General features: G+C 42.9%; 1 protein-coding gene across 5 annotated transcripts in view; it reads right to left on the bottom strand.

Annotated features, from left to right (window-relative positions):
• SDCCAG8 (SHH signaling and ciliogenesis regulator SDCCAG8) overlaps positions 1-20,465 on the bottom strand; it is a 141,936-nt gene that overhangs the window by 44,975 nt on the left and 76,496 nt on the right. For 4 of the 5 annotated variants that reach the window (XM_070734033.1, XM_070734036.1, XM_070734035.1 and 1 more), the window contains exons 14-15: positions 18,732-18,859; positions 4,901-5,009 (exon numbers count right to left, since the gene is read on the bottom strand). In XM_070734033.1, coding sequence (XP_070590134.1) covers positions 4,901-5,009; positions 18,732-18,859 — 237 coding nt within the window. Of the gene's footprint in view, positions 1-4,900; positions 5,010-13,056; positions 13,139-18,731; positions 18,860-20,465 lie in introns of those variants that run through there. The other variant, XM_070734038.1, reaches the window with a different exon arrangement.

The following is a 20,465-nucleotide window of genomic DNA, read 5'->3' as shown; positions in this document are numbered from 1 at the left end:
TTTTTTACTATTATAGATTCCTCTGAACAATTTGCCAACAGTATTATGATTAGTGAAAGTAACAGCTAAATCCAATAAATCTAGTTTGCTATCTATTTGTGTAAGATAACTGCATCTTTACACACCCTGGATAGAATCAGTCTCAAGGTATTCTATATACTAATCAATATAATTCACCTCTTGACAATCTTACCACAAGAACTATAATCCTTAATGCATTATGTTTTGCAAAACTTAAACAGTACTGTAATATACTAAAATTTCAAGGAATATTTTGAAATATTATATCCTTTACTTGATTCAAATGGTAGAAAAATTCTTTTTAATCTTTAATAAACAAAAGCACTGTGCAAAGAAATAAATATATTTAATAGGGGCAATACTTTATTTTTTTATTTTAAAAAATTATAACATTTAAGAAGCTTTGTTTGGGCCTCCTTGGTTGCGTGAAATAATTCAAAGTGGTCTGTTAATGTCAATTATACTATACTATATTATACTATAGTACAGCACCAAAATAGATATAATCCTAGACCTCAAAGGAAGCCAAAACCTAAAAATAAAGGTAGTAATCCATTTAACTATACTGTACCTGTGTTTCTCCAAAAATAAGACCCTGTCTTATATTTATTTGAAACCTGAAAAAAGTGCTTAGCCCTATTGTCATGCACTCAAAAGCCTGATTGGGCTTATTATCAGGGGATGTCTTATTTTGGGGAAAACAGGGTAATTTAATTTGCATCATTAATCTAGACAATGATGTTTACACAGGTACCTGATACTTATAAAATTGCTCAATTACTGATATATTTTAAGAGGTATAATCTGAGGGAAAATAGCTTTTAATTATATTCCAAATAATCTTGAAGGAATCTTTTAGCATTTAGAATATACACTGCTCAAAAAAATAAAGGGAACACTTAAAAAACAGAATATAACTTCTATGAAATCAAACTTCTATGAAATCAAACTGTCCACTTAGGAAGCAACATTGATTGACAGTCAATTTCACATGCTTTTGTGCAAATGGAATAGTTGTGCAAATGAAATAGTCAATGAGAATGTTTCATTCATTCAGATCTAGGATGTTATTTGAGTGTTCCCCTTATTTTTTTTTGAGCAGTATACATTCATGACATAGTTAATAAGAAACATACATTATTTATTACATTTTTCCAATTTAAAACCATTTCATACACAATCATTAATTTTACCAGCAAATTATTTATTGCCCAATGCAAATATTAATAAAGAAGCAGTTTCAGAATGAATTAACCATGAATACTGACAAGTTATCAGATTAATTAATCACTCTAAATATAATTCTCAGTTGCAGAATGCTCTGCTGCTCCATTCACAAAGTTGCTAATAATTATTGCAAGAACAGTGCCCTGGAGATTATTCTGTAATTTCAAGGCACAAGTGAGGCACAAGCTATAAGCACTAATGGTGGGGTAGACTATTCTATAAAGGTATATGTTCTTTCCAGATAAGAATTACAACTCCCTTCTCTCTCCACAAGAATGGGCATCAGTCTTCAATGCAAACTTGGGGAATGATAGTGGAGGAGAAAAACAGTGGAGGAGAAAAAGATAGACAGAGATGGCTCGGCTGTATAGAAAAGCACTTCATACTACAACATTTCGTTAAATGTCCCACTTCCATTCAGATTAACATGATTAGCATAAGGTACAGGTAAAGAAATACCTAAGTGTAGCAATAGCATATCAATGCCCAACTGTACAAATAATTATCTCTTTAATGTTTGTAACTTAATCTGAATCAGATACCTATGTTTTTCCCCATGGGTGACATATAGGGAGCATATTCATAAATAAATATGCAGGGTGCAAAATGGATAAATAATTCCTTATGTATTTAATTATCCATCTCTACCCCAAGAATAAGTACCTCAGAAACAACTTTATTCAAGAACTGATTTACATCTGTCCTTGTGTTTAAGTAATGTAGACACAAGATTAACAATGTACAACTCATACTATATTAAAATTATTCAGTTAATTTAGTTAATAAAAGTGGGAATTTTTAAAAAAGCTGATATTGCACATATATTGTGATTATAACTGGCATGATTTTTATTGTTGTTGTTGTTGTTGTTGTTGTTGTTGTTGTTATTATTATTATTATTATTATTATTTAGATTTGTATGCCGCCCCTCTCTGGAGACTTGGAGCGGCTCAAAACAACAACACACAGTACAAATCCAATGATTAAAAACAGTTTAAAACCCTTAATATAAAAACAGTCATACATCCCATAAAATGGAAAGGCCCAGGGGAATCAATTTCCCCATGCCTGACAACAGAGATGGGTTTTAAGGAGTTTGCGAAAGGCAAGAAGGGTAGGGGCAATCCTAATCTAGGGGGGGAGTTGGTTCTAGAGGGTCAGGGCCGCCACAGAGAAGGCTCTTCCCTTGGGACCTGCCAGACGACATTGTTTCATTGACGGGACTCGGAGAAGGCCAACTCTGTGGGACCTAACCGGTCGCTGGGATTCATGCGGCAGAAGGCAGTCCTGGAGATATTCTGGTCCGATGCCATGAAGGCCATGATAGGTCATAACCAACACTTTGAATTGTGACCAGAAACTGATCGGCAACCAATGCAGACTGCGGAATGTTGGTGTAACATGGGCATACCTGGGGAAGCCCATGATTGCTCTCGCAGCTGCATTCTGCACGATCTGAAGTTTCCGAACACTCTTCAGAGGTAGCCCCATGTAGAGAGCATTACAGTAGTCAAACCTAGTGGTGATGAGGGCATGAATGACAGTGAGCAGTGACTCCCGGTCCAGGTAGGGCCACAACTGGTGCACCAGGCGAACCTTGGCAAATGCCCCCCTTGCCACAGCTGAAAGATGGTTCTCTAATGTAAGCTGTGGATTGAGGAGGACGCCCAAGTTGCGAACCCTCTCTGAGGGGGTCAATAATTCCTCCCCCAGGGTAATGGACGGACAGATGGAATTGTCCTTGGGAAGCAAAACCCATAGCCACTTCGTCTTATCAGGGTTCAGTTTGAGTCTGTTGACACCCATCCAGACCCTAATAGCCACCAGGGACCGGCACATCACTTCCACTGCTTCGTTGACTGGACATGGGGTAAAGATGTACAGCTGGATATCATCAGCATACTGATGATACCTCAACCCATGCCCCTGGATGATCTCACCCAGCGGTTTCATGTAGATATTAAATAGCAGGGAGGAGAGGACCGACCCCTGAGGCACCCCACAAGGGAGAAATCTAGAGGTCGACCTCTGACCCCCCACTAACACTGACTGTGACCGACCGGAGAGGTAGTGTTGTGATTCCGTCTGAGGCCCCTCAGGGAATGGCTGATCCTCTGCCGGCTTCCTGCTCAGAGGGGGAGGATGAGGAACAGGAGGTTCAGGCAGACGGAGAGGAGGAATCTCAGGCTGAGGGAGAGGGAGGACAGCCAGAGTCCCCCGAGGGGGAGCTCTCCCCAGCAAGCAGCCTGGATTCCTTAGATGAAAATGCACAAGCAATCATCGATCTCCGGCAGAGAAGAGCAACACAACGAAGGGGACAATTAGCCAGGTACTTTCAGCACTAAAGAGGCAACAGCTGGGTTTGGGTGTGGTGCTCTCCGGAAAGGCTGAAAAGGCAGACCCACCCTTCCTGGCTTGTGGAGTATTATCTTTGGGAGTCCTGGGACCTGGCTGTGATCTTTGGCGTCTTGGAATTCTGGTTTGTGACTTTGAATACTGAAACCTTGGGGGGAAAAGGTGTGGGTCTTATTCTCTACAGTGGTGGGTGTGCCAGCAAGAAGTCTGCTGTATTGTCTGGCTGTCAGGACTCTGCTGTGAAGTCTCATAGCCTGCCTGTTGGGAAGAACAGGTTTTTCTCTGTGTTTATTTTTCAAACTATAAAGTGCCTTTGTTTGTACCAGCGTGTCTGGCTGTTTTTTCCAGTTGGTGTTGAAGTCTGGGGGCACCCAGACAGAACAGGTAGGAGGAGAACCACTGAAGGACAGTGCCTCCCACTCCCAACCCCTCCAGCCGGTGCAGAAGGATACCATGGTCGATGGTATCGAAAGCCGCTGAGAGGTCAAGAAGCACCAGGACAGAGGATAAACTCCTTTCCCGGGCCCGCCAGAAATCATCCATAAACACGACCAAAGCGGTTTCCGTGCTGTAGCCGGGCCTGAAACCCAACTGTTGAGGGCCTAGATAATTATTCCAGGCCACGGCAAGAGACTCTGCCGAACTGTGGACAAGTGCATCTGGTATAACCCCAAGCGCCCTCGAAAAGCTGCCTGGGTCCATCTGGCATCCGGGGCAGAACCACCTAGTCGGTTCCGCCTCTGTGCGGGGGAGGATTAGAGCCAGGAAGTCAAGCCGTAGTAGAAAATGGTCTGACCATGACAAAGGCAACACTTCTAAGCCCCACAAACTTCACAAACTTCTTGCTCACTCTTTTCAATTAGGAATCACCAATTCTTTTTGTAGTATGGGCTAGGAAGAAGCACACACACTTACCATACACCACACACAAAAACAGAGAGAGAGACAGAGAGAGAGAAACAGAGACACACAAAGAGAGGCAGAGATACATACACACACAGATTATACACTAATTATATATTGATACAGATCAAATATAGATGCTCATTAGTATGAGCATATAATGTCTATACTATATATTGGCTGTAATCAGCATGTGCTTTTGTCCACATATTAAATGTGTTCAGGGGCAGTAGGAGATGGAAGGGAAGAGATTAAAGATCACTGACAGCCAAAGTCCATAGCAATTAACATGCTGTCCTACTGTGGGAAGCAGCATTATTCAGCACTTACAAATAATAAGGAAGACTCAATACATTCCAATAGCTTCATATGCAAAATTACAGACTTTCTTTACCTATTTCTTTCAGTGACATGTTCAAACTTCTTTGCTAATTGACAACATTCTTCTTTTAATTTTGATAGAAGAGCATTCTGGGAACTCAGTAACGATTCCAGTTCATTTACTAGAAATAACAATTATATACATACAAATATAGATAAGTTTTCTGAATATCAGGATTTAGATATTACACAAAGCATTTGAGAAGCACTTTAAAATTTTACTCTGACTACCGGTACTAAAAACAAATTATATTTTGAAGAAGTTAACCACAGCAAAAAGAAAATCTCTTTAAAGTATTAGGACAAATACATAGTCATGTTTCTTTCTATGGATTTCTCCTTTTTGTTCAGGTAGTACCGTAAATCAGTTTTATAGAGACTTCCTAAACACAGAACACCTCAATGCTTCTCACTAATATCAAGAGTTGACACTTTCTCTTTACAAGGAAATGCACAATTGTCCTAGGACAAATTGTACAGAATGCCCCTTCCTATCTAACTTTTGTCCACTCATCTCCAGTTTAAAGGTTCTTCAACTTAAGTACCTAACAAATCATCCTGAAATTGTTGGCTCAGTCCCAAACATTAAGATTTGGGGAGCTAAAATGAATTACAATTAGATTCTGATGCCCAAACTACTATTTAAAAGGGAAGAAAAATACAAGGAAAGCATTGCCTCAATACATTGGTTTTCCGCCCAAACTGCATTCTGAAAAACTAATAAAATTACCCCATCATCAACTACTTGTGAATGAATTGGCATTGCATTTTGATTAATGAAAAATGAAAACATTTTATTAATGAAAAGTACTTTCACATAGAAACCACCAAAGATGATCATGTATTATTTGTAATTATGCTAAATATAATGATATTTACACATAATACTCTAAAAACAATTAAGCAATGCCATAACAGATAAATATTTACATGTTTTGGCCATAGTTTATTATTATGAGTTATTGAATTTAGAATAGGAGATTGTTTTTTTGATCCTTCTGGATACCAAACATATTTCCCTGGTAAATTCTTATATTCTAATATGGTCCTTCACCAATATATCCCGCATTGCCCTTATCTATTTTAGTCTGGGTGTAAAGAGTGAGGCCTTGGGCATGGAGGCTGGAGTATCTCATGAGTTAACCTACAAACTGAAAATACCAGAGAAAATAGAGAATCAAAGGACTGCTGCTGGATCTGATATCAGGATACTCCTCAAAGTAAGCTGTCTGCCAATTAAAGGAATAAAAGTTCTGGTAAGATAGCCCTTCTATGGTAGAGGAAGCATATTATCCTTCAGCTGTTATACTGAATAGAGCTATGACTGGTGGCAAATTGTTGCTCATAGGTCATACACCATTTGGATTGTTTCTCCTTCTGGCCAGAAATTAAGGCTGGCCTTTTTTTAAAAAAAAATGTGATATTTGAGAGAGTGGTAGTATTCAGTAGTTTGCCTCAGGGATCCCTAAGATTAGAGTGGGTTTTTTGGGGGGAGGGAGATATCTTCAAATCAATGTGGACTCAAGGTTTAGGTTTAGGTTTATTGGATTTATATGCCGCCCCTCTCCGCAAACTCGGGGCGGCTCACAACAATAATAAAAAACAGTACAGTACACAATACCAAATCCAATGCCCACCCATCCAGATTCCAATTGAAATTAATAATCTCATAAAAAACAGTATATATAAAAAACAGGCACACAGTCAATCAATCAACAAAACAACATGGGCAAGGGGGAGGTGTTTTAGTTCCCCCATGCCTGACGGCAAAGGTGGGTCTTAAGGAGTTTACGAAAGGCAGGGAGGGTGGGGGCAATCCTAATCTCAGGGGGGAGCTGGTTCCAGAGGGTCGGGGCCCCCACAGAGAAGGCTCTTCCCCTGGTTACTTCCTGGAGTAATCCCTAGAAAGCTGATAGCTTGGGTTTGAGACCCAAGCGCCGCATGAATGAAATAAGCTCCTCTTACTTGCCCCAGATCCTGCAAGCCTAGTACAGTGGTACCTCAAGATACGAACCCCTCGTCTTACGAACAACCCGTGATACGAACCCGGGGTTCAGAAAATTTTGGCCTCTTCTTACGAACATTTTTCGTCTTACGAACGCCAAACCCGAACTTCCGGGTTCGGCATTCCGGAGGCTGCTGGGAAGCCCCGCAGCCCGGCTGTCACCTTTTAAAACAGCCGGGGGGCTTCCCAGCAGCCTCCCGAAGCTGAACCCGGAAGTTCGGGTTTGGCGTTCGGGAGGCTGCTGGGAAGCCACCCGGCTGTTTTAAAAGGTGACAGCCGGGCTGCGGGGCTTCTCGGCGGCGGCGGCAGCAGGTTGGTAAGACGGAAAACGTTCAGGAGGCCGCTTTGGGTTTTTGGCTGGGAGGGAAGGCAGGAGGTCCGGCGCTGGGGAAGGGAGTCAGGAAGGTCCTCCTGCTCCCCCCTCAGTGAAAAACACAAAGACGGTCTGCTGCCGCATGACAGGCAGGGCGGAGCAGCATGGAGCAGACCGCCTTTGTATTTTTGGCTTGGGGGGGGGAAGCAGGAGGCGCAGGATCGGGCGGGCGGCGGGCGAGGCGTGACCGAACGGGCCCGGCTCAGGCTAGGACGGGGCGGGCAGCGGCTGGGCGCGGCGGCGAGGGTGCGTCCGACTGCTTGGCTTCCCTCGCCGCCGCAGGCAACGTGCGTTGCGAACTTTCGGGCCGGCCAGGCTCAGTGGATCAAGCCGTGCCTCCTGGGCTTTCCGTCACTGAGCCGGCGAGGCTCAGTGATGGGAGGCGCGGCTTGATCCACTCAGCGGCCCGGAAAATTGCAGCTCGTGTTGCCTGCGGCGGCGAGTGAGGCCAAACCGAGAGCAGCATCACCGCGGCTCCTGGCTCGGTTTTCCCCGCAGCCGCAGGCAACACGGGCTGTGATTTTCCGGGCCGGCGAGGCTGTGACAGGAGGCGCGGCTTGATCAGGGAGGCGCGGCTTGATCCGCTGAGCGGCCCGGAAAATCGCAGCCCGTGTTGCCTGCGGCGGGGAGGGAGGCCAAGCCGAGAGCAGCATCACCGCGGCTCCTGGCTCGGTTTCCCTCGCAGCCGCAGGCAACACGGGCTCCGATTTTCCGGGCCGGCGAGGCTGTGACGGGAGGCGCGGCTTGATCCGCTGAGCGGCCCGGAAAATCGCAGCCCGTGTTGCCTGCGGCGGGGAGGCCAAGCCGAGAGCAGCATCACTGCGGCTCCTGGCTCGGTTTCCCTCGCAGCCGCAGGCAACACGGGCTGCGATTTTCCGGGCCGGCGAGGCTGTGACAGGAGGCGCGGCTTGATCAGGAAGGCGCGGCTTGATCTGCTGAGCAGCCCGGAAAATCGCAGCCCATGTTGCCTGCGGCGGGGAGGGAGGCCAAGCCGAGAGCAGCATCACCGCAGCTCCTGGCTCGGTTTCCCTCGATGCCGCAGGCAACACGGGCTGCGATTTTCCGGGGCGGCGAGGCTCAGTGATGGGAGGCGCGGCTTGATCCACTCAGTGGATCAAGCCGCGCCTCCCGGGCCTTCCGTCACTGAGCCTGGCCGGCCTGGAAAATCGCAGCCCGTTTTGCCTGCGGCGGCGAGGGAGGCCAAGCCGAGAGCAGCATCACCGCGGCTCCTGGCTCGATTTCCCTCGCAGCCGCAGGCAACACGGGCTGCGATTTTCCGGGCTGGCGAGGCTCAGTGACAGGAGGCGCGGCTTGATCCGCTGAGCCTGGCCGGCCCGGAAAATCACAGCCCGTGTTGCCTGCGGCGGCGAGGGAGGCCAAGCCGAGAGCAGCATCACCGCGGCTCCTGGCTCGGTTTCCCTCGACGCCGCAGGCAACACGGGTTGCGATTTTCCGGGCCGGCGAGGCTCAGTGACGGAAGGCCCGGGAGGTGCGGCTTGATCCAGGAGGCGCGGCTTGATCTGCTAAGCCTAGCCACCTTCCCCAAGGAGCCTCCCAACCGCAGAGGAGGCAGGGAGAACTTTGCACCACTTCGGAGCCCAGCGCAGCGCATCGTTGGGAAAACCTTCAAGGAGATAGTGGCAGCAGGAAAGAAACGGGCTCCGAAGCGGCGCAAAGTTATCCTGCCTCTCCACCTCCTACCCCTGCGGCCGCCTTCCCAAAGGAGCCTTCTGGCTGCCCAGGGGGCGGGGTTAGCTTTGTGCCGGGGGAGCGGGGGCTGCCACCCGAGCGCTCTTGCCCAGCGGGAGGCGAAGCACTGGGGTGGGGGGGGGGGGCTGTCGGGACACCTCCTACCCCAGCACTTTGAATCCCGCCAGCCAAGAGGACTCGGGCAGAAGCTTCTGCCAGACACAGGCGATGAGGGGGAAGCTTCTGCCCGAGTGCTCTTGGCCGGCGGGATTCAAAGTGCTGGGATGGGGGTGTCACGACAGTCCCCATCTCAGCACTTTGAATCCAGCAGCTTCTGATGAAGACGGGCGGTGGGCGGGGCGAGCTGCCACAGCCCCTGGCTTCCGCGCCGCCCGTCTTCATCAGAAGCTGCTGGATTCAAAGTGCTGGGATGGGGACTGTCGGGACACCCCCATCCCAGCACTTTGAATCCTGCCGCTTCTGCTGGATACGGGCGGTGGGCGGGGCGAGCTGCCACAGCCCCTGGCTTCCGCGCCGCCCGTCTTCATCAGAAGCTGCTGGATTCAAAGTGCTGGGATGGGGACTGTCGGGACACCCCCATCCCAGCACTTTGAATCCTGCCGCTTCTGCTGGATACGGGCGGTGGGCGGGGCGAGCTGCCACAGCCCCTGGCTTCCGTGCCGCCCGTCTTCATCAGAAGCTGCTGGATTCAAAGTGCTGGGATGGGGACTGTCGGGACACCCCCATCCCAGCACTTTGAATCCTGCCGCTTCTGCTGGATACGGGCGGTGGGCGGGGCGAGCTGCCACAGCCCCTGGCTTCCGCGCCGCCCGTCTTCATCAGAAGCTGCTGGATTCAAAGTGCTGGGATGGGGACTGTCGGGACACCCCCATCCCAGCACTTTGAATCCTGCCGCTTCTGCTGGATACGGGCGGTGGGCGGGGCGAGCTGCCACAGCCCCTGGCTTCCGCGCCGCCCGTCTTCATCAGAAGCGGCGGGATTCAAAGTGCTGGGGTGGGGGCCTGTCGGGACAAGCCGCGCACAAAGGCCGAGGCAAGGCTGAGCAGGCTGCGAGCGCTCTGCCAGGCGGCCAAGAAGCATTCAGGGCGAAGTGACTTCGCCCTGAATGCTTCTTGGCCGCCTGGCAGAGCGCTCGCAGCCAGCGGGCGGCGGCGGGGGGGGGGGGGAAACCTCGCGGGGAAGCCGGGCAAGAGCGATCTTCTGCCGGCCATGGGCGAGCGGCGGGGAGTCGCCAATGGCCGGCAGAAGATCGCTCTTGCTGACCTGATGCCTCGCGGTGAAGCCGGGCAAGAGCGATCTTCTGCCGGCCATGGGCGACTCCCCGCCGCTCGCCCATGGCGGGCAGAAGATCGCTCTTGCCCGGCTTCCCCGCGAGGCAGCAGGTCAGCATCCTGGGCGGACGGGCGGCGGGCGAGGAGGCGGCTGTGGCAGCTGCTGCCCCCCCACCTCCCCGGCTGTTTTAAAAGGTGACAGCCGGGCGGCAGCGGTTTTTTGGGGTTTTTTTTTGTTGTTGCACGGATTAATAGACTTTACATTGTTTCCTATGGGAAACAATGTTTCGTCTTACGAACCTTTCGTCTTACGAACCTCCTCCTTGCACCAATTAAGTTCGTATCATGAGGTATTACTGTAGTTCAAAAATACATCAATATAGAAAGATAAATAGGTACCACTTTGGTGTTAAAGTAACAGTATTCTCTATGCTTCAGGCCTCAACGTATAGCCATGGTACCATATGACCACGGAAATGTCTTCAGACAATGCTGGCTTCCTTCTGCTGAGAAATGGAAATGAGCTCTGCCCTCTAGAGTTGGATATGATTGGGCAGGGAAAAACTTGACCTTTACTCTGACCACTACCCCAAACTGGCTCCTATCAAATTAGTAGTTTAAAAAATTATTATCTCTATGCAGTGAAGGGCTACCAGAATTTTTACTACCATATTGTGGGCGTGGCTTATGCAGGATATCCTGCATTTTCTTTCATCTTTCAGTGCAAATTGGGTGTTCTGGGTAGAGCTCCATTTTCGCTACCCCACTGCGTTCCCTCCCGTCCAGGCAGCAGCCTACCCCTGCCTCTATGACAAGTAAAGGATTATCACCCCAAATGATTGCAGGCAGGGCATTTTTTAAAATTATGATCTATTCAGGGGAGTAAGTTGTCTATTTAATTAGGAGAATATAGTTAACATTTAATTCTGAATGTGATTTATGATTGTAGGGAAGTCCATATTTTTAAAGAAATGAGAGAGGTTATTGCCTTTCTATGCTGATAAACCAAGGCAGACCTGCTGGTTTTCCAGGAAGTTCAGAGGAATTGAAAATGGGCATGCCAACCATCAATGGTGAAGGAAATTCAGAATAAATCAATGAAGGTAGAGCCTATTTTAAAGAACGTACTACAGCCTCAATGGCAAAGAAGATGTTGTAATTTGCCACTACTAATACATCTACACTAATTTTTCTAGTGCAGCTATTCCAAAAAACTGTATGAAAGATCTACCACATTAAGACTAGAAGAAAGACGATAGAACAAAATTTCCTATGTAAAAATTTCTTACATTAATTCTAATTAAGATTAGAAGATTCTAATGATGTACTTTCTACACTTACATGTTCTTGGATACACTTCAGTTTAAACACAGTGAAGATATGACAAGATTCTTCATAATAAGAAGCCAAACTTTGGCAGAAGTGCTTGAGAGAGTGATAGATGGATTCTGGAACTGTAATGCAACCTGTTTTAAATGGAGCAACACTTCCCTAAAGAATCAGGTTTGCAGTCTGTGAGTGCATCTGGATTTATCAAGAAGCAGATGCCCTAGAAGATGTAAATAGGAGCATCTTTGCCCAGCTTAAGCTAGTATGCCAATTGCATCTGCTCTTGACAAGGTCAGTGCCTCCATGATAATATCTACCAAGACAGGGCCACTGATTGGCTAGCTCCAATATATACATTATTTATCAAAAAGCAATGTCCAAAGAGTATATTATATAAAAAGTGGAAAGAGGAAAAACAGTCTGTTTAACAAAAACATAACCAAAGAAAATTAAAATAGTGAAAATAATGGGAATAGAATGCCTAATGTATGGGAAAATAAGATTTAGATAGAATATAAAGAATGTATGAATGTTTAATGAATGAAGAAATATACTGAGGTGACTTGGTCATGGAGAAAGAATAAAGAAGGACTGAATAGGTTGAGAGGAAGGAAAAGAAAGTAATACAGTAGTACCTCTACCTAAGAACACCTCTACTTAAGAACTTTTTTAGGTAAGAACCAGATGTTCAAGATTTTTTTACCACTTCTTAAGAACCATTTTCTACTTAAGAACCCGAGCCCGGAAAAATTTCCCAGCAAATTTGAGAGCGGCACCAAGGCCCGGCCAGTTTCCTGCCATTCCCCCTTTAATCCTGGCTATCTTGGGCTTTTCTGGGCTGTCAGGGGAGCCTTTCGGTGGCGCTTATGGAGGCGTTGACAGCCCAGAGCAAACAAAGCATTTTCCTTTCTCTGGGTGCTTGGAGAGTGAATAAACCACTTTGCTGTGGTGACTCCCTCGTGCTGCTTCCCATACACCCGGCACGAGGTTGCCTCCTGGAGCGTCTGGGCATGGAAAGACAAAAGGGGGAGCTTCGCCTCAGCCGAATCAACTCGGTTTTAGCCAAACCGAGGAGTAACCACAGTGAAGGAATGGCGAGCAAGCAAGAGGAGAGGGGAGCCTTTCAGCATGGGAAGGAAGAGGAAGCAGCAGGAGCCGCCTTTCGGTCAAAGGAGTGGGAGGTTTCCCCCTCTCGCCCACCTAGGTTTCTCTCTCTGGCGCAGTGTATGGGAGGCAGCCTCATGCCGGATGTGTGGGAGGCCCATGCTCCTCCTCGCCGCCTCAGAGTCCCTCTTTTAATTTTTTTTAAGTCTTAATGTTTTGAATTTTTTTGATTACCCTCACCTCACCTTCTTCCTTTGGCAGCGACTGTCCTCCTCTTCCTCCCACCCAAATTCTGAGCTTTTATTTCTTTCCTAATGGGTTTGCATGCGTTATTTGCTTTTACATTGATTCCTATGGGAAAAATTGCTTCTACTTACAAACTTTTCTACTTAAGAACTTGGTCACGAACAAATTAAGTTGTTAGAGGTACCACTGTATTTTGATAGGATTGATGAATTCCTGTAAGAGAAAAGTTAAAAAGAAAACAACACAAGGCATTGTATGAGCTGGTATAGGGGCCTGGTGGAAGCAATGGCAGGTTGTAATGTTAGCAAAGATAGGGATGGTGCAATCTAATTTTACCTAAACTTCCTTTCCTTTTTTTACGGTTTTTTAAATTTATTCAGCTTACTATTTCTTACTCCTTTTAGGTGTTCTGCCTAATACTGGTGCTACAAAAAATAGCATGATGGATTATACCCACCCACACACACCATGATTTTCATCTGGTTTAGTTGCCCACAATGGTTCTTTTAAAATATAAATCTATATAAGCAAAATTATGAAATATGAACAGTGTATAGAAAAAGCATGCAATATTTGAATCTGTCAGTTGACATTTCTCCACCAATATAGAGTCCTGAAACAGTGGAGCAAGTTATGGAATATTAATGTATTAACAAGGGGAAAATGCCATAAATATAGCTAGTCTATTCACAAAAGCTTTATCCACATTTTTAAAAATGAAGATACCAATCCCATAATTTGTCAGATGTTTTCAAACTATGCAAATAATCCTGCCTTATTCCATCTGACTGATAGAAATTTTCAATTAATTTAAGAATTAAGTTCACTGGAAAGAATAGGAATTGCAGGAAAAATATGATTAGGAATCTATCTGAAAAAGTAACATAGTTAATAACGAAATAATAGATAAAGCTCCATGCAATTTAACATAATTACTATTCAGATTAGTTCTTTTTTGGTTTTTTCCCCTATGTCTTTTACTTTTTCATTATTGTAGGTTTTTTAAAAAATTAAGTACCATTCTCAAATGTAAGCAAATTAATGGAGATCTTACAGATATGAGTGAAAAGACTAAATGACAACTGGTTCTGCATATCTGTGCCAAGTCACAGCTGCTTATACACAGAAGTGTTGTATAGAATGTAGAAAGATGCCACAAATAGTCCCTTTCCCCCTAATACACTTATGTGGAATGAAATCATAAAGCAAACACTTATGTTCATTTATAGAAAAAAATTGGCCTGCTAGGATTTGTCTCACTACTGCAGAATTTAAACAGAACAGAGTTTCAAATTAAGATGGCTGTCAATTAAATGCTATCCTGGCTATGTAAGAAGAATGACCAGCAAAAGATGGTATCTAAACAAGCTAACTTTTGGTTTTGGTTTTTGCTCTATGAAAATGCCCAAGCTGCGTTTTGAAAGATGGGCAGCCATACAAATCATTCAAATAAATATATAAATTAAGTAATCATTCATGACTATTCATGAGCTGGGACATGACAATCACATATACAGTAAAACTCTGAACTTTGGTGTAATTCAGTTAATTCAAGGTATTACTAGTGAATTTGTTATAGGCTAGCTTGACCAAGAGCAAGCAGGTTATAAATGTGATATTAATAATTAAAAAAACCAGACTTGCCAGATCAGGACACTTCCTTAAGCGGTATGTGTATTTATTTCTGGGGGCACTCACATTGCAGATAGAGAGTATTTTAACTTACCGCACTTGTGTATCAGGGGTGGGTTCCAGATTCTTTTACTGCTGGTTCACTCAGGGACTTGCTGCATGGGTATGTGCACATTGCATGCCCTATGTGCATGCGCACTACTTTAAAAAAGCTTCTGCGCATGTGCAGCGCTTATGGCGCTGCTGAGAGAACTGGCTCAGGGGCGTGGCAGGCCTGGGTTGCTGCTGGTTCCAGCGACCCAGGCCACCAAGTTACTAACTGTTTTATAGAACCAGTCCGAACTGGCAGGAACCCACCTTTGCTGATTATGGTTTGCCAATTGCACACTGGTAGATAGGACAGTACTCCAGAGGGCTAACATCATTGCCCAAAGGATCACTGGTTGCCCTCTCCCCTCTATAGAAGAGCTTTATAGCTCCTGTTGCCTTAAGAAAGTTCAAAACATTCTTAAAGATCCATCTCATCTTGGCCACCCTTTTTTGAACTATTACCATCTGGCAGATGGTACAGGATAATAAAAACAAGGACAAATAGGCTGAAAAACAGCTTCTATCCCAGGGCAGTATCTATGTAGAATTCTGTTGTATAGTGCAATATTAATGCAATATCGGTTTTCAATTCAATTGTATTGAATGTGAAGGATGTGTGTTAGTGTTTTATTTTTATAATGATAACATACACTGAAGTTGGCATTTAATTTTGTTGCATGAGGTGCAATGACAATAAACTATAAGAGAATGTATGTACATTTATTTCAAAATTAATCCCATTCTTTGTAAAAAAATAATTTACAAAAAGTAATTACCGTATTTTTTGGTGTATAAGATGCACATAAGGCTGATAATTAGGGTGTGCCTAATACTCTGAATGTAACTTTCCTCCCCCAGCCCTAACTAGCTGCTAATGATCTTCCCAGCTCTTACCTTGCAGGCTCTTTTGTTGTTTCTCTCTGTGTAGAATGTTTTCCAAACCCTAAGTCTTTGCAGGGTTTGTTTCATTTCTCTAACTTGCTCTGAATAAGTTTCTTTCCAGCCCTAACTAGATGCTAACAATGTTCCCAGCTCTTACCGGCTTGCAAGTGCTTTCATTGTTACTTTCTGCCAAGAATGTATTCCAAACCCCTTCTTTGTAGGGTTTTTTTTCCATTGCTTTACTTGCTCTAGATATTTCTTTCCAGCCCTAACCAGGTGGTACTAATGTACTCAAGCTCTTTCATTGTTACTCTCTGTGAAGAATGTTTTCCAAGTCCTAAGTCTTTGCAGATTTTGTTTCATTACTCTAACTTGCTCTGAGTAAGTTTCTTTCCAGCCCTAACCAGGTGCTGACAATGTTCCCAGCTCTTACCCGCTTGCAAGCTCTTTCACTGTTACTCTCTGCAAAGAAGAATGTTTTCCAAGCCCCAAGTTTTTGCAGGGTTTTTTTCCATTGCTCTACTTTCTCAGACTGTTTCTTTCCAGGTGTTACTGGCTTGCAAGCTCTTTTATTGTTACTTATTGTTACTCTCTCAGAATAATTTTTTAAGCCCTTAACCAGGGGATAAAATAATGTGCTGAAGCTGACCAGACTAAGGACGCTAGCTAAATGATTCTTTTCCCTATTTTCCTCCCCCAAAACTAAGGTGCGTCTTTTATTCCGGTGCGTCTTATACTCAAAAAATACGGTAAATAGATGTTAGAATAAAGATAACACTATAAAACTTTGTTTCCTTGAAAAGGGGGGAGAATAACCCCATTGTATTACTAGGAAATAATAAACAAATAACACTAATAAAACTAAAGAAGCATTTATCTATCTCAAAACAGACTCATTTAAATTGGTGTTGAAATGCGTTCTGTCTTGATGGCATATGAATCCATCAAAAGACAATAATGACCTTAGCACCAATAATAAATTTGCCTTCATTCTCATACCAGATTTTGAGAAGCAGAATTAGGATGCCAAGCATGGACCGGGGGGGGGGGGGAGGAACAGTAGCAATCTACTATCAGAGAGACAGGCACTGGTGTATGCCACAAACTAGACAGTGTAAAAGTGTTAGTGTAAGGTGGTCAGAAAGCAGGAGTCCTGTGTCACCTTTTCAGACATATAATAAACACCTTATGAAAAGGTGTAAGCTTTTATGAACTTTAGCTCAGCTCCAGATTTCTCCTAATTTGGGGGCACAAACTGGGAAATACTTCCAACTGAAAACGTAACTAACAAACAGGCTCAGAGGTCACTCTGTCATTCCGTCGTGTCTCCAGGTAGAGGCACAGATCAAAATACTTTATTCGATATGCAAATAACGCACTTCTATTGCTACAGAATTGCAAGAAACCATTAACAAAAGTAACACATTGAGGGGGAAATAGTGAAATATATCTTTGCAAAACAAAAGGCATCTCTAGACTTCTTTCAAAGAAAGAAGTGTCTGAAAAAGCAAAGACTAGAAAAGAAATAAAGCCTCATCTAACTTAAAAAGAAAGAAAACCCATAAAATTTAACAAATATTTTAGCATCTTCAATTTTGCATATCATGGGTATTATCAGCTTTAATTTAACATGTTGTAATTAATTTCCTGAATTTTTTGTTTTCTATAACTTTAATCTTTAAACTTTAACTTGTTATAGAGTTGCTTCACAACTCACGAATGCAAAAGTATGCAGATTATATTTAGACACAGAAGCAAGCCCACACCATATAAGATTTAACATGAACAGTGGCCTTTGCAATTCAGTATGTTTTTGATAATAGTTCTAGCTTGTTGGAAAAGTGATCTAGGCATTTTAATCAAAAGAAATATTCAGGCAAGTTAACTTCATTTCACAAAAGCCACTTTGCATGCCAACTTGTGAAGATGGTACATTACACTATAAACACAATGGGAAACTCTGAAACCTGACTTAAATCCACATTCTGCTGCATTCCTAACTTGCATATTTAGGTCATGGGTAATTCCCCATAATTACTATCAATTTTGGGGGAAATTTATAAAATATTTAGAAAAAGTAAAATCAAGATTTAATTTTATTTCCCTTTCCCTTTCACAAATGTCAATTTGTAACTAGTTAGATTACATACACAGATTTAGGAAGATTGGAGATATATGATTCATGGCTTTACTATCGCAATGGTTATTTTCATAATTGCACATTTAAATTCATTACAATTTTGGTTTCGGAGGTTGAGTTCTGAAAATGCATGCTTTGGGAATATTTTCTGCAATTCTGTATATGGAAATTTATTGTGTATTTTCTGTTAAACAAATTGTATATTCTGATGTAAACCTAAAAAAGATTTCACAGATATTGTCAGAATTTCCATAAAACAATATCACCTTCACACTATAAAAGTAAAGAAAGATAAACTAGCTGAACTAAAATACTGTACTGAAAGACATCAGGTTTGTCATATTACTAGCTGTTGCCAAAATACCATTCTTATCAATTTAAACTTTGTACTGAAAATTTTTGTAGCTACAAAAGATTAAAGTTATATCTAAATTTGAGTAGAACAGAATACACAAATTCCAAAAATGTGTGAAGCGACGAAGATTAAATAAAGGAACATATTAATTTGGAGCCAGTGAATTACATCCAGCTGCGACAGTGAATTAAGTACCAATTAATGGCTAAAGCTTTTCTCCAGTTTGGATTCTGAAGCAAACTCATTAAGCTTTTAGAGTAGCTATAATGTGTGTACTGTGGGAACTGTTCAGTACTATTCAGGAGACTTTAACTGTAAGCTCAGAGCATTTCCTGCAGAGCTTCTGATGCTATTTTCTTTATATAACATGTGTGCCTGAAAATCCAGCCAAAAATAAACCCTTTGTTTTTCTACTTTGTTGTGGTCCCTCTCAGCTTTACGTTTCTTGAACACAGGTAAATAAACTCATAATCCAGATGGTGCAACAGATGTGAGAGCAGCACTCTGAAATCAACAGACAGTGGGCAATACTTTCCATTTTCTCTTTTAAACGCTAACTAATATGTAATTCGGAATCTCCGGTGTAGTTAGCATCTGCTCCCTTCGGCCAGCCAAAGGTTACAGGTGTTCCTGATGTCATTTCACAGTAAGGCATGGGCCGGGCTTGTGAGTGAGTGCCCAGGCTCTAATCTTTCCCGACCACCTACCAGTTTTATCATGCTGGGCCTCCATTTGCCGCATCTTCTGTGTCAGATCCTGCTCTCTCTGCTGAGCCTGAAGGACTCGAGTCTTTGCTTCATTGCTAAAGCTATGCTGAATGTTCTCTTTTTCTAATCTAGAAAAAAAAAGATGGGAGGCTAGGTAAGCTCGGAAAGTACCCAGGTTTTTGAAAATCAAGCCAACACCATATAAGATCAATTATATATTTATATGCAGAAGGCACATAGGGCAGAAATAATACAAAATAGCAAATCCCTGGAGTGAGGATACTAAGTAATTGTATTCATTTCTTTATAAGTAGTTTTCTATCCCAAATTGTGAATAATACAACTGCAAAATAAAAGTTAAAATAATTTTAAGAACAGTAATAGAAAAAGCAATTGTACAAAATATTTTAAACATACATGACATATAACATACATAAAAGCAAAAGAAATGATAAAACAGCTATATAGCTTATTCTAGAGAAACAAGAGAATAAACTACATATAGATATTTAGGAAAGGTGCCTTTATCCTTATTCTCTATTAACAATATTCTGTTCAGGTTCCATACTATTGTAATTTGCTACAATGCATTCACTCATTCAATTTATTTATTTCTGTTTGTTTGTTTGTTTGTTTGCTGCTAATCTCATTTTAAAGTGACACTGGGCAGCTTAAAGCAATTTTCTTTCTTGACATCATTTATAATAAGAATCATACTCCTTTTTATGTCTTGAGATTCTTAGAAATGTATTACAGCAACACATTTAACTTATAAATTCTAAATTAATTGAACAAATACTGTACATTATCACTATAGTGATACCTCTACTTACGAACTTAATTCATACCGTGACCAGATTCTTAAGTAGAAAAGAAGCAATTTTTCCCATAGGAATCAATGTAAAAGCAAACAATGCGTGAGACTGGGGAAACCACAGGGAGGGTGGAGGCCCTGTTTCCTCCTAGGAGATTCCTAGAGAGGCCCCATGGAGGCTTCTCCCTGCCTTTTCCAGTTACAATTTCAGAGGCTCGGATTTGTAAGTGGAATTTTTGAGAAGAGGCAAAAAAATCTTGAACACCCGGTTCTTATCTAGAAAAGTTCATAAGTAGAGGTGTTTGTAAGTAGAGGCACCACTGTATTTATGATGCAGAATTTTTTTAATAAAAAGTTTGTTAATTTATCAGATATCAAGTTTTTTTTATTTGTTGGATGTAGCTCTTCTAAAACCTTCAATCTCAAGTAATAGCACTAGGATTAATATCTGGATGACGTTTGGTAAAATTATGCTTCAGAGTTATTTTCTTATCACTAGAACAGATAATTATGTTAAAATTCCTTTGATAACTGGAAAAGCTGATGCTTTCCCCAGTGAACAAAATCAAGGGACATTCCTGATTTTCAGGTGTGCTGGTGGTAACAGACCAACCAATTGTGGAACGTTTAATTTTGAAAAAAAAAGGATCTAATTCAGTTGAATTTGGGCAGTCCATTTGAAAACACAGAATCTGGCTATAAGGAAGGTAATTTTATACAACACCAATGTACAGTATGGAGCCAAACTTCAAAAATTCCAGGTGAACAATATGATCAAAGGTATATTATCTTCTACTCCATGATAAAAGAAGAGAAATAGTCAAATAACAAGTTATTTCTATCACTGTAAACAGAGTGCCTTGCTATCTAATGTCTAGAACTAATAAGCATAACTTTGATCTCAGCTTGTCATATTATAC

This window comes from Erythrolamprus reginae, chromosome 1, assembly GCF_031021105.1.
Source record: "Erythrolamprus reginae isolate rEryReg1 chromosome 1, rEryReg1.hap1, whole genome shotgun sequence".
Lineage (NCBI taxonomy): Eukaryota > Metazoa > Chordata > Lepidosauria > Squamata > Dipsadidae > Erythrolamprus > Erythrolamprus reginae.
The sequence above is the reverse complement of the archived record's forward strand: the minus strand, read 5'-3'. Positions and strand labels throughout refer to the sequence as shown.